Source organism: Harmonia axyridis, chromosome 3, assembly GCF_914767665.1.
Source record: "Harmonia axyridis chromosome 3, icHarAxyr1.1, whole genome shotgun sequence".
Classification (NCBI taxonomy): domain Eukaryota; kingdom Metazoa; phylum Arthropoda; class Insecta; order Coleoptera; family Coccinellidae; genus Harmonia; species Harmonia axyridis.
Window position 1 is genome coordinate 53,679,284 of NC_059503.1, and position 12,838 is coordinate 53,692,121.

A 12,838-nucleotide genomic window follows, 5' to 3' on the forward strand; every position below is an offset into this window, starting at 1 on the left:
AAAGTCATCTGTATGGTTTACCGATGGATCAAAATCAGAGAGAGGTACTGGCATTGTGTCTATATGGACCTAAACTGAGGATCTCTAAAGCCCTGGGAAGTGAGCCTTCTATGTTACAGACCAAGATACTGGCTGTATAGTGTATACGTATGCGCTCAGAAGTGTCTTGAAATGAACCTCAAGAGGGCGCATTTCTACATCACCACGAATAGCCAGACCACGCTGAGATCCCTGGAATCGTACTGCCAGGGGTCTTTGCTGACCTGGGATTGCCGTAACACCATGAGGCAACTAACCAGAGGCAATAAAGTGGCTCTACTATAGGCTCCAGAGCACTGTGGTGCTGAAGAAAATGAAAGAGCTGATGAACTTGGAAAAAGTGCATCAAGGTTAACACCTGCTGGACCTGAGCCTTTCTGTGGGCTAGGAAAAGACCAATATAAAGATGCGGTCCAGCTATGGGAGTTGAACAACAGGATAATCCACTGGACTAACACTGCTAGACTTGTTCCATCAAAGAAATTCGTGACGATTTCACCTACCTGGATACCTGAGAGGTAATGGCCAAGGCCCCTAAGGATGTTGTCAGTTTTATCAACGCCATTGACGACCTCCTTGGGTTTCCATGAATGAGTATGGTACAGAACAAAAGATCTACATGGTCACAGTTCCCGGAAGGCTTACCGAGCCACAACTCAGTTCAAATAATAATAATGATAAGGCTTATTCCAAATTACACATCCTCTATTTTATTTTCTCAATTGGTAGATAATTTTTCTTAGATAATAAGATTTGGTACTAATAAAAAAATGCAGTGTATGTCATTTGGAATAAGCCATATATTAAGGCTTGGATGAATTATCAATACATTGTCTCATTTTGAACACCCAGTAGAGTACTCAATAATTATCGAGAAGTCAGTAGTTTTTTACCTCCGTTTTTTAAATATAACCCGTTTGAACAGTTTCATGTTTATTCAAATTTTCATGTTGATCGCGTTGCCAAAACCAGAAAAAAATTCCAGTAGAATATTGTAAAAATGTTTTAGTGATAATGAATCGAAATAGCTGAATACCTTTATAAATGAGCTTGATTGCATCTTCAGATGCGATGATTTCAAAATATAGAAAAAAAGGTTATATTTTATCATTTATTGAAAACATACAAAAGAGCTTCATTTTCAAATTCTATTTTTTTCATAACTTCAAAAGCTGCATTACATGAACTACTCTACTCTAATATTACAACTGACCAATTTTCCAGGTTTCAAATCTGTTTATTATATAATTCCCATATTTCAGCCGAGTTGATTGAGTTCACCTCTATATTTGGCACAATAAGGGCATCTTTGATGAAGTCTTGGTGGATTCCAAAGTTGAGCCATTTGACTGTGAGCCATACAATGTGGACAGAAATTTCTCTGTATCTCGGGATAGGAATAAGCTCTTGATACGTCATGATAGTTCGAGCAATGTGGGCACCTCACTACTGTTGGTACCCTTATCACATTAGCGCAGTAAGGACATACATTTGGTTTTGAATATGTTGACGGAGCAGAAGTAACTTCTGAAAGGAGATATTTCAAGAGATCGACCAATTTCGATCTTTCTATAATTTGTGGTTGTGGTCTTGGTTGTGCATAACGTCTTGAAGTTAGCGGTATTATTTCTTGTGCTGGAGACGAGTAAATTGGATGATGAGGAACCAAAGTAGGTTGACTGAGATGAGGAATATTTTCTGTTATTTGGGGAGGCACTACAGTTATTTCTGTCGGTTTCTGGTAAACAATCCTCTTTGAAGGATCTTCGTAGTATCCAGAAGCAGACGAAATTGAATATCCACTAACCACTGTTTTTGGTTCAACATTAAATGAAGGTACAGACTGTGATGCCGAGGATGAGGAAAGTGAAAAACCACTAGAAGATTCGTGAATATCTGAAAACACTTGAGGCATCATCGAAGCAATTTTGAATATGTTCAAATTATCGATATCAACATCTTTCTTCTTGGACTTTCCACAATCAGCACAACCAGCACAGAATGTTGGTTCTCTCCTTAATGACTCCACAATAATAGCTGAAGGATGATCAGGAATGTTTTTATCGACATTGTTGATGACTGGATAACTGACCAAAAGTTTGGGTTCCTCGTTGGTTTTCAAGTTGATAAAAGGTACCAAAGATTTTTGCAGAAGGTTTACAAGCTCGAAGTCTTTAGTATTGGTGCAATTTTCAATAGTAGGTCTAGCATTTCCATTCAAACTAATGTTGACATTGCCTGCGCCTACTATTTCCACATTTTCTATATTGTTGGAGAGTGTGACAGGATGAAGCACGCGTGGATGGTTCATGTTATGTATAGAAGTATCCTCTGGCAGTGTCTCAGGCTGAATAGGTTCTATAGGTGGTTCTGGTATAGGATCTGAGAGATGTATTTCCTGTTCAACTACCACATCAGGTTCTTTCTTTTCTTCAACAGGGGTATTTATCGAATTATCAACATCTGGTACATTCAAGTTACTGTCTGATGGCACAGTATTCGAATTCAAAGGTGAAAGTTCAATAATTTGAAAATTATCTCGATTTGCGTCCTCATCGGTAGCTTTATTGATTGCATCACCGACATGTGGTTCGTTCAAATTGTTATTTGAGGGTAAAGGCTCTGGGTTAACAGCTGATAGATCCACAATCCCAATATTTGCTACCTCTTTGGGTATATTTTGAACGAGTTCTGGAGAAAATTCTACAAGTACTGGTACCTCTGGTGTTGCATTTTGAGTGTTAATCTGAATTCCTTCAATTTTTAAATCTTGTATTTTACTATCCTCTTGTATGACGGGTTCTTTACTATCGCTTTTCGAATCTTCAGTAGATGGTTGGATGTTCGTTATGTTCTCAGGAAGTGAATTAGCAGGCTCTGACAATTTTTCGTTTTCCATTTTATCATTCACAGAAGTTGGTTTAGATATAGAATCTAGGAGGATTTTGGGAATAACGGTCATCGTGTTCAATCCATTTGATGCTGAGCTTTTGGGTTGAATCGAAGCAATTGGAATGTGTTGTATCACAGAGCTGACAGGGAGGACAGGATCATTTATCACCAGTTTTGGTTTGTGTGAAGGTTGTGGTGGGGAAATATTATATGGACTTAGTACGGGAGCATTTGGTGGAGGAACTGGATACTGAGGCAAGTATTTTGGGGTGTTAATAACGTAGTATTGAGGGGTGTATTGTGGGATTCTGGGAGAAGGGTAATAATAGTTCCAGGGATATCCCATTGAAGGGACTACTGGTGGATAATAAGGATGAACGAATGGGGGTTGATAATAATTGTTGTGGTTGGGACCAGCAAGGGTTATTTTGGTGTTGACGTTATTGTTATTCTTCTTGACGGCATTTTTATAATCTCCAAGCCTTAGAAGAACTCGAGCGTTGGAGTACGTGTTTGGAATGTTCGGTTCGGCAGGTCGTATCTTTGGATCTTCGCTCAAGAAACTGGACCTTTCCATCAGCTCGAATTCATCATAGTTGCTCCTTCTTGGAGTTTTGAAGATAGCTCTCAGGTTACATTTTGTGTCAGCTTTTGTCTGTTCAACAAAACAGCATTTTTAGAAAATTTGAATTTAATGATGTATAATTCGAGAGTTTTTTCTATTGACAACTTATACTAATTGACAAAGAAACTGCAACACCCAGAAGGAGCTGTTCATTTTTTTTTTTTTGGTAAAATATAGATAGTACCCATATCAAGGAGTAAATGATTGAATTTGGGGAAACAAATCGTGAAGGTTTCTTCATGTGAACAATTTTTGTTACTTAAATATTGCAGTCGTTTTTCGCAAGTTTTTTGAATTTTTCAACAAACCAGCTGTTTGAGGAGATCGAAGGTCGATGTTCAGTTGTTGTTAAAATGCCTAGAGCACGTGTACGCGCAATTTATCGCCAGCTAAGTGAATTTGAATGAGATCGGGGTTGTAATTTCCAGAAATCGCTAATTGTACGAACAGAAATCCAACTATTGTTATGAGATGTTGTCAAGCGTGGTTTGATTATGCCCAAAATTGGAGAAGAGTATGCACCGGACGTCAAAGGGACACAAAAGTTCAAGATCTAATACTTATGACCATTAGAGATCCATTTGCGACAACTCGATTTTGGCTGATGAGTGGTTAGGAGAACAAGGCCATCCTGTAACTGTCCGAACGGTTTACCGCCGGATAAGGTCTTTTGGACTGCAGCATTATCGACCCCATCATGGGTTACCTCTGACGGTTGAGCATCGCCGGCAACAATTACAGTGGTGGAGAGAACACCAACATTAGAATATGGAATAGCATCAGGTCGTCATTTCTGATGAATATCGATTCTCCTTGGGTGCACATGACGGTCTAAAAAAGGGTTACACTACGCCAGGAGAAAGATGGATCCTCATGATTGAGCCTCATGTACAGGGTGGGCAAATTTCGATGTTTTAGCACTACAACTTTTAAACCAGAGGAGATAGACAAAATGTGATACCCCATTCTAACAAGAGTAGTATTCATTTTTGTCCACCTTTTTTTGTTTTCGAGTTATAAGCAAAAATTGGAAAAATGGCGATATCGAAAAACATTTATATCTCTGCTAATACTGATGATAGAGCTCTGAAATTGCACTTTTTTACGTAGAATCCAGTTGCGTGCTAGTATTTTCAAAAGGGTTTTCAATTACGAACTATGACCCAAAGATATGTTTTTTCAAATGGGAACACTGATTTCAGTGCCATTTTTTGAAAGCTTAATTTTTCTTGATTTCAAAAATATATAACATTGTATGATTCGTATCAATATAAAAAATAGAAAATGGTCAAAAACCTTTTTTCACCCAAGAGTCTCAATATTTCTATGGTTTAAACTGTTGATGAGTACAGAAATATTGAGCTTTCTATAACAAGTGCAGTGTCCTTCCGTCAATCTGATTATTTCTATGCTTTTTACTAATTTCTACGAAATTCTAATCTAGATTCATTTTATAAATAGTTTCGAAAATGTAAATGAACTCGAAAAAACATTCCTAGGTTGGGAAAGACACTGCTCTTGTTATAGACAGCTCAACTTTTCTGTGCTCATCAACAGTTGAAACCATAGAAATATTGAGACTCTTAGATGAAAAAAGGTTTTTGACCATTTTCTATTTTTATATTGATACGAATCATACAATGTTATATATTTTTGAAATCAGGAAAAATTAAGCTTTCAAAAAATGGCACAGAAATCTAGTGTTTGAAAAAACATAACTTTGGGTCATAGCTTCGTAATTAAAGACCCTTTTGAAAATACGAGCACGCCACTGGATTCTACGTAAAAAAGTGCCTGTATAATGTTTTAATTTCAGAGCTCTATCATCAGTATTAGCGGAGATATAAATGTTTTTCGATATCGCCATTTTTCCAATTTTTGCTTATAACTTGAAAACAGAAGAAGGTGGCTAAAAATGAATACTACCCTTGTTAGTTTCTCAGAAAAAGAGACCGACAATAGGGTATCAGATTTAGTCAATCCCCTCTGGTTCAAAAGTTGTAGTGCTAAAACATCGAAATTTGCTCACCCTGTACACCGAAATTAGGTGTTATGGTATGGGGTGCTATTGCACATGCAAGTAGGTCACCTTAAGTCTTCATTCGAAGTAACTTGACAACGCTGCGTTACCTTCAAGAAGTAGCGGAGTCCTATGTTCTACCTTACCTTAACCGGCTCGAGAATCCATTATTTTAGTAAGATTATGCCCGACCTCATATTGCCAATGTTAGTTTAAACTTTTTCGAGCATATTTGTGAATATTTTGTCATAGACGCCTAGATCCTCCGATCTTTCCCTCATAGAGCATGTTTGGAATAGTAACCTTCAAGGAGAAATAGACCATCTTATTGCATCAATGCCCTGACGTGTTGGGGAGTGTATAGATAATCACGGTGGACAAATACATTAGTAACAAATTTAAAAAAAAAATTGTAAACCCTTCGTTTTTTCTCCAAATTTCAATCATTTTCCTACTCCTTGCTATACTATATATGTTTTACCAAAAAAAAATTAAAAATTTAAACAGTCCCTTCTGGGTGGTGCAGTGTCTTTGTCAGTTAGTATATTTTTTGATTAATTGAAGTTCAGAATAACATTCTCTGGTTTAAGGGATGCTTGCAAAATGTTCTAGTACTTACAGTATACACCAACAGCAAACAAAGCAATGAAAAAATGAAGCACTTCAACATCATGACTGACTATAATTTTCGATTCCTCTGGTTTATAAAAGTTTTCTCGAACAAAATGATAGCGATATTTTTAAAACGGAATCGTCACGTCTTCGGATTTGTCATTGAATAATATTAAATCAGTTCGTGTTTCATTGCACTGAAACGAATGACATTGAACTCTGGAAGAATATGTATCACAAAATTTGGAGTTCACTGGAACAAAAACTCACCTACTCATGTTTTGTGGATTGTCAACACGAGAAAGGATTACCTATACCAGAATTTCCATTCCACATTTTCATGCCGAGAGCTTTCAGGAACTTCGATGGTTGGTTGAGTACGAATGAGTACGTTGCAATCTCGGTTGCAATTCATCAGTTAGATTTCTTCAGTTACATATACTAACTGACAAAAGAAACTGCAACACCCAGAAGGAGCTGTTTAAATTGAATTTTTTTTTTGGTAAAACGTAGATAGTTTAGCAAGCAGTAAATAATTGAAATGTGGATAAAAAAACAAGAGGTTTACCATTTTTTTTAATTAAATCTGTGAATAATGTGTTTGTCCACCGCGATTATCTATGCCCTCCCCAACGCGTTTTGGTATTGATGCAATAAAATGGTTTATTTCTTCTAGAGGGATACTATCCCAAGCTACCTGTACTATCATGTCTCAGAGCCGCCAAAATCCGTGGGGACTGGGGTAAATTTTCCAAGCCTTTCTACCCATGATGTCCGAAACATGCTCTATGGGCGAAAGATCGGGGGAACTGGGCGGCCATGGCAAGAGATTCACATGGGTCGCGTCGAAAAAGTTTAAACTAACTCTGGAAACATGAGGTCGGGCATTATCTTGCTGAAATATTGGATTTTCGAGCCGGTTGAAGGGAGGAAGAACATATGACTCCACTATTTCTTGAAGGTAACGCTGCGCTGTCATGTTACCTCGAACAAAGACTTTCTAGAGCGTGAGAACTTTAAATAAAAAAACAATACAGAAATATAATAATAATGATATTAATAATGCCTTTATTGAAGAGAAGAAAATAGTATATTATTCAACGAGCGGTAATGTAGGTCATAACTCACGCAGATGATGTTTGCAGCACGAGCCGCAGGCGAGTGCTGTAATTCATCAAGTGAGTTATGACCATTACCCCAAGTTGAATACTATACTTTATCTACGACTATATCAATAAATACTAAGAAAAAAATACAGACTTAGAATAAAAACAGAAGGAACGGGAAATAAACATAATGTGCTCGATCCCGTACAAGAGAGATGGAAACTTAGTGCTACCAATCACAATCGAACTAGCTTCGGCTAGCTCCAATCCAGTACAGAGTCAGACATAGAAATTTATTGAAAAAACCCTAATAATTGCCTATAAAAATGCATTAAAATATACCAAAAAATATTCCCTGTAAACGATTACTCAATGATCTTACTGCTACACCAATCTTGAAAATTTCAAACTCCTTTATATTTTTTCGGGCTATTAATTCTGTATGGTAACATTAGCTGTTTGTCTTTTGGAAATGTATATCTTTATAATATTTCATCTTCACTATCTGAATTAATCGTTTTCAGCAAATCATTCACAATAATTAGATATCAACTTAATTTGAAAACGTCAAAAGTGACATTCCCTCGGACATTTCTCCCCTCAATAAAAATAATGGAATGTTCCCTTTCGGCCAATCGAATAGAAGCAGAGAAGTATAGAAGCACAGATCCATATTTTCCGATTTATAATAGTGAGTTATTATAAATCACGCTGTTTGTTAATAGATACTATTAATTGCTCAAAAGCAGTTGAATAATGAGTTTATAATTCAATAGGAGTAGATGAAAAATATTACAAATCCAAAAAACACATCAGAAAAAAAATTATCACAGGGCGGATTTCAGATGGTGATGAAGCCATACGCCCCTGCTTTTCCACTCAAACCCTGACGAAAAATATATGAAAAAAAAATTCAATAACTTTCCAGTTTCAAAAATTAATTATAAGTGAGTCATATGACAAAAAAAAGAAAATTACTGATTACTGAGCCCGTACTGATCCCTGACTTGAGCTTTGAAAGATTATACAGACAAATTTACAAATGAACTACAAATATATCTGTTATAAAATCTATAGCTGGAAAAACTAATAGATCTTTCAAATAGTGATCTATGAGGAGGAGGGGATATAAGTCCTCTACTATGTGTGTTAAGATTATGTACATCAGACCTGAATATTATCTTTCGATACAGATATGATGCTTTTTTAGATAAAAGAATAAGGTGGTAACAGACTAAAGCCCACACCAAAAATCTGTTACGCATGTTCAATCACCTGACATCCACCAATTTATGACATATACGTTCAAACTTTCGAATTCCATATATGAATCTCAAGCAAGAATTTTGAATTATTTGGATAGAGTTCAAGGTCACTTGATCCAAACAGGAAAAAAAAACATGTGAACAATAATTAAAGTTGGACAATACCAAGGAATCACAAACTGCCCTCTTCACCTCAACAGGCAAAATAGAGCGGTGAGGATAGATAAGCCTCGAGGCATACAGCGAGCTGCTAATACAGCCTGCAATATGAAACCTGAAACGAAAAAAAAAATCCATTATCAAACCCATGTTACGAACACTCTTCACAATAGGGATCTCATCACCACCAATGAAAAAATGGATCACCTCACTTAACCTATCACATACAGACTGATTGCAGAAAAGTATTGCTCAAGATTTACTGGGATTAATCGAAAGGTTGTGTTGCTCAGATATCTCCTGGATGGTCGCAATGTCATGATTTAACTTCCTGACTCCTTCTTCAACATCATCAGCATCAAAACTGAGATAGAACTGAGTGTCATCAGAATAAAAATGGGCATTATAGAATTTAAAGAACCTCCAAAACATGTAAGTATAAATGATGAAGAGCAGGGGACCCAGGAGAGACCCCTGTGGCATTCCTATGGATATAGGCAAATAATCAGACAGAGAACCATTGATTGTGACATGCTGGCTTCTGAAGGAAAGGTAGCTCCGAAACAATGCTACTGCATCATCCTACGAAAGACAACACGGCAAGTAATAACTTATGAGAGATCGTATCAAATGTCTTAGAAAAATTTAACAAGACTAACGCTGTTACAAGTCCATTATCCGAATTCTTTATAATATCATCACTTATTTTGAGAAGAGCAGTCATGCAACTGAATCTACTTAGTAAACCTGACGGAAGTAAATCAAACTCATTTAGATGTTCAATAATCTGGTGATTCAAAATCTTCTCGAATATTTTAGAGGCAGCAGGCAAAATGCTAATTGGACGTTGTTGGAATGAATTTTTCATTATTATTATTATTATCTGATAGATAATTTCATGGCATTAATTTTTTTAAATGTGATTTCCTGCATATGCCGCCGCGGTTACGAGTCCATTAGAACAGACCAATTTTCCATTAATTTTTCCGATAAATCTGGCCGTATGGTGTCGATGGTGGCTTGAATAATGGCTTCCAATGCTTGAAGAGTTGATGGTTTGTCGGCATTAATCCAGAACTCAACAGAGCCCCATACAAAGTAATCGAGAGGAGTTAAGTAGCACGAACGAAGAGGTCAGTTAGCAGGACCACTTCTGGAAATAAAGTGGTCACCAAATTCATTTTGCAATAAATTGATGGTTGAGCACGCTATATGGCAAGTTGCATCGTCTTGTTAAAACCAAATGACTGCGATGTTTAGCTTTCGGAAGGAATAGAGACCGATGAAGCCACAAGCATGTCAACTGCACCAAAAAGTCATTCTAAAGGATGTAATGGTGATTCGTTAGTGGCTTGAGGATTGTCTTTGTATATAAATCATCCCCTCTCCCTTCAAAAACAGGATGAGGTTGTGTTTTAATTTTCAATAATCCATATACGGTAATTTTCTTATTGACGAAGCCATTTAACCAGAAATGAGATATATCTGCAAATATAATTCTCCAGAAACATGCTCATCTTCGACAAATTTCGAATTAGCCCAATTAGCTAAAATGCTACGTGAACGATGGCCATTTGTCTTTAATTTTTGCACGAGCTGTATTTTATAGGCACGTGAGCCAAGATCCTTACGTAAAATTTCAAAATAGTCGAAAGACAAAGGTCAACAAGTTGAGAACGGTGACGTATCGACATTTTATCGTCTTCTTCAATACTCCAGCAATATTGTCTTTGGTGCGCACATTTCTTTGTCTTCTTGATGGGTTTGAATCAAGAACAGTAGAGTTTGTGAGAAAACGATCCATAACTGCAGGAACTGCTTGCTCACTAATTCAAATTCTAATTCTAATTTATTCATCACAATATATAATATACAATATTCTAAAATACATAAGTATCCGATTAGAAATGTAAGCAAAGCTTGTATTTCATACACTCCGATCAACAAAGATGAACACTAGGTCGATTATGTTGACCGTGAAATGGAAAAAGTGCTCTATAAGGTTCACGAATAGATTTATTTATTCAAAGTGAATTTTCACCATTTTTGAAGAGTTGATCTGGCGTTAACAGCAACCTTTCTGAACAGAAATGTCAACACAAGTTGATATTCGTACCTGTCAAACCATTGACATTATCGTAAGTTCTTAAGCAATTGAAAAACATCCGTTAGCTATATGACAATCTCCTTAGATGACAGTTTCTCATCCGTACGAAACGCATAATCCTAATGAAAAAATAGGGAGTTTTTATATTCATTGTATGAAACTGCTGAAGAAATGGATTGGACTACTCTTCCTGTAAGCTTTCCTTTTAAAGAGGCGTTTTCCTCCCACAAAAATTATTGATGCCGTCTCATTCAAATGTCTGACTCGCTCCACCAGATTTTGTTTTTTTTTCAACCACTAAGTTAGGTTTTTCCTGAAGAAGTATTGTACATAAAATGTGAAAATTGCAGTGGTATTAGAATTGGAGAATCGTATTCAACCTCGTTATATAGGTAAATATTGCATGTTTAATCTAAGGAGCATTGATAAGAATAGTAACTTATTACATAATCAGAAGAAGCAACACAGCATTTTGGTAACGAAGAATTTCAATGAGGAAATAATTATTAGTAAATAATAATAAAATGAAGATTCTTAGAGTCAATGTATGACCTTGACTTCACTCGTTTTGTAGCCAAGGTTTAAGGTCAAGAACTTTCAACAAGCTCATTCTTATATATTTGCAACTATAAAATTTCTTATGATTTCAGTCTCACCTCTATACTACTCGGCACAAACATTTTCAGCAAATTCTAAAATAGCAGATCTCAGCTATATTTAGAACCGTCCATGTAAATACATATGATTTGATTTTATTTATTGATTATAAAGGGTTTTTTTTTTAGAGCTATAGAACTAAATTGCAATCAAACAACGATGGATTATTCGATTGACATGAATTTTATTTATCCGCTAGATAATCTTGTGGCATTACATTTTAAATATTATTTTTGGCATATGACCGCCAAGGCTGGCTCGGGTGTAGTCCAATCTGGACGTCCAATTTTCGATGACTTTTTCCAACATTTGTAGCCGTATATCGGCAATAACACGGCGAATGTTGTCTTCCAAATGGTCAAGGGTTTGTGGCTTGTCCTTATAGACCAATGACTTTACATAGCACCACAGACAGTAGTCTAGCGGTGTTGAATCACAAGATCTTGGAGGCCAATTCACAGGTCCGAAACGTGAAATTAGGCGGTCACCAAAAGCTCCTGGACATCATGGTTTTTCAATTCAGGAATGAAAAAGTTATTAATCATGGCTCTATACCGATCACCATTGACTGTAACGTTCTGGCCATCATCGTTTTTGAAGAAATACGGACCAATGATTCAACCAGCCCATAAAGCGCACCAAACAGTCAGTTTTTCTGGATGTAACGGTGTTTCGGCATACACTTGAGGATTAGCTTCACTCCAAATGCGGCAGTTTTGTTTGTTGACGTAACCATTCAACCAGAAGTGCGCTTTATCGCTAAACAAAATTCGCTTATGAAAATCGGGAACAACGGCAATCTCATTTTGGGCCCATTCGACGAATCTACGCCTTACTTGATGATCGTTTGGCTTCGATTCTTGCACGAGTTGGATTTTGCACGCAAACCAAGATCCTTCCGCAAAATCTTCCATAAAGTGGATGGACACAGATCCAATTCCTGTGCTCGATGGCGGATAGACTCATTCGGCTCTTCCTCAATGCTACGCTCTACAGCAGCAATAGCTTCTTCTGTACGCACCGTACGGCGTCTCTGGGGATGCGAGTTATCAATAAGAGTAAACGTGGTGCGGAAACGTTCCATGGTTAATCGAATTAACAGCTCTGATGGACGATTTTGTCGACGATAAAATGGACATAGTGGCGCGATACGTATTCCGGACAGAACCATTATTGTCGATATGAAATTGCACTATTTTCAAACGTTGTTCAGGCGTGAGTCTATTCAAGATGAATTGCCAAACCAAACTGAGAATAAATCACTTGACAACTGTCAAATCGGTCGCCATCTTGAACAGTAATGTCAACTTAAAGTTATATACCTCGAAAAAAAACACCCGTTATATGAAGAGATTT

General features: G+C 36.8%; 1 protein-coding gene across 1 annotated transcript; it reads right to left on the reverse strand.

Annotated features, from left to right (window-relative positions):
* Positions 1 to 1,173: 1,173 nt before the first annotated feature.
* LOC123676441 lies at positions 1,174 to 6,334 on the reverse strand. The gene is made up of 2 exons (XM_045612321.1): positions 6,196 to 6,334; positions 1,174 to 3,586 (listed from the first exon to the last, which is right to left on the reverse strand). The coding sequence occupies exons 1-2, from the start codon at positions 6,247 to 6,249 to the stop codon at positions 1,298 to 1,300; spliced, it is 2,343 nt and encodes a 780-aa protein (XP_045468277.1). The 5' UTR covers positions 6,250 to 6,334; the 3' UTR covers positions 1,174 to 1,297.
* Positions 6,335 to 12,838: the final 6,504 nt, after the last annotated feature.

Coding starts and splice junctions, on each gene's coding strand:
- LOC123676441 (XM_045612321.1), bottom strand. CDS start 6,249: ATGATGTTGAAGTGCTTCATTTTTTCATTGCTTTGTTTGCTGTTGGTG. Junction 3,587..6,195: donor GTTTGCTGTTGGTGTATACT/GTAAGTACTAGA, acceptor TTTGTTGAACAG/ACAAAAGCTGACACAAAATG.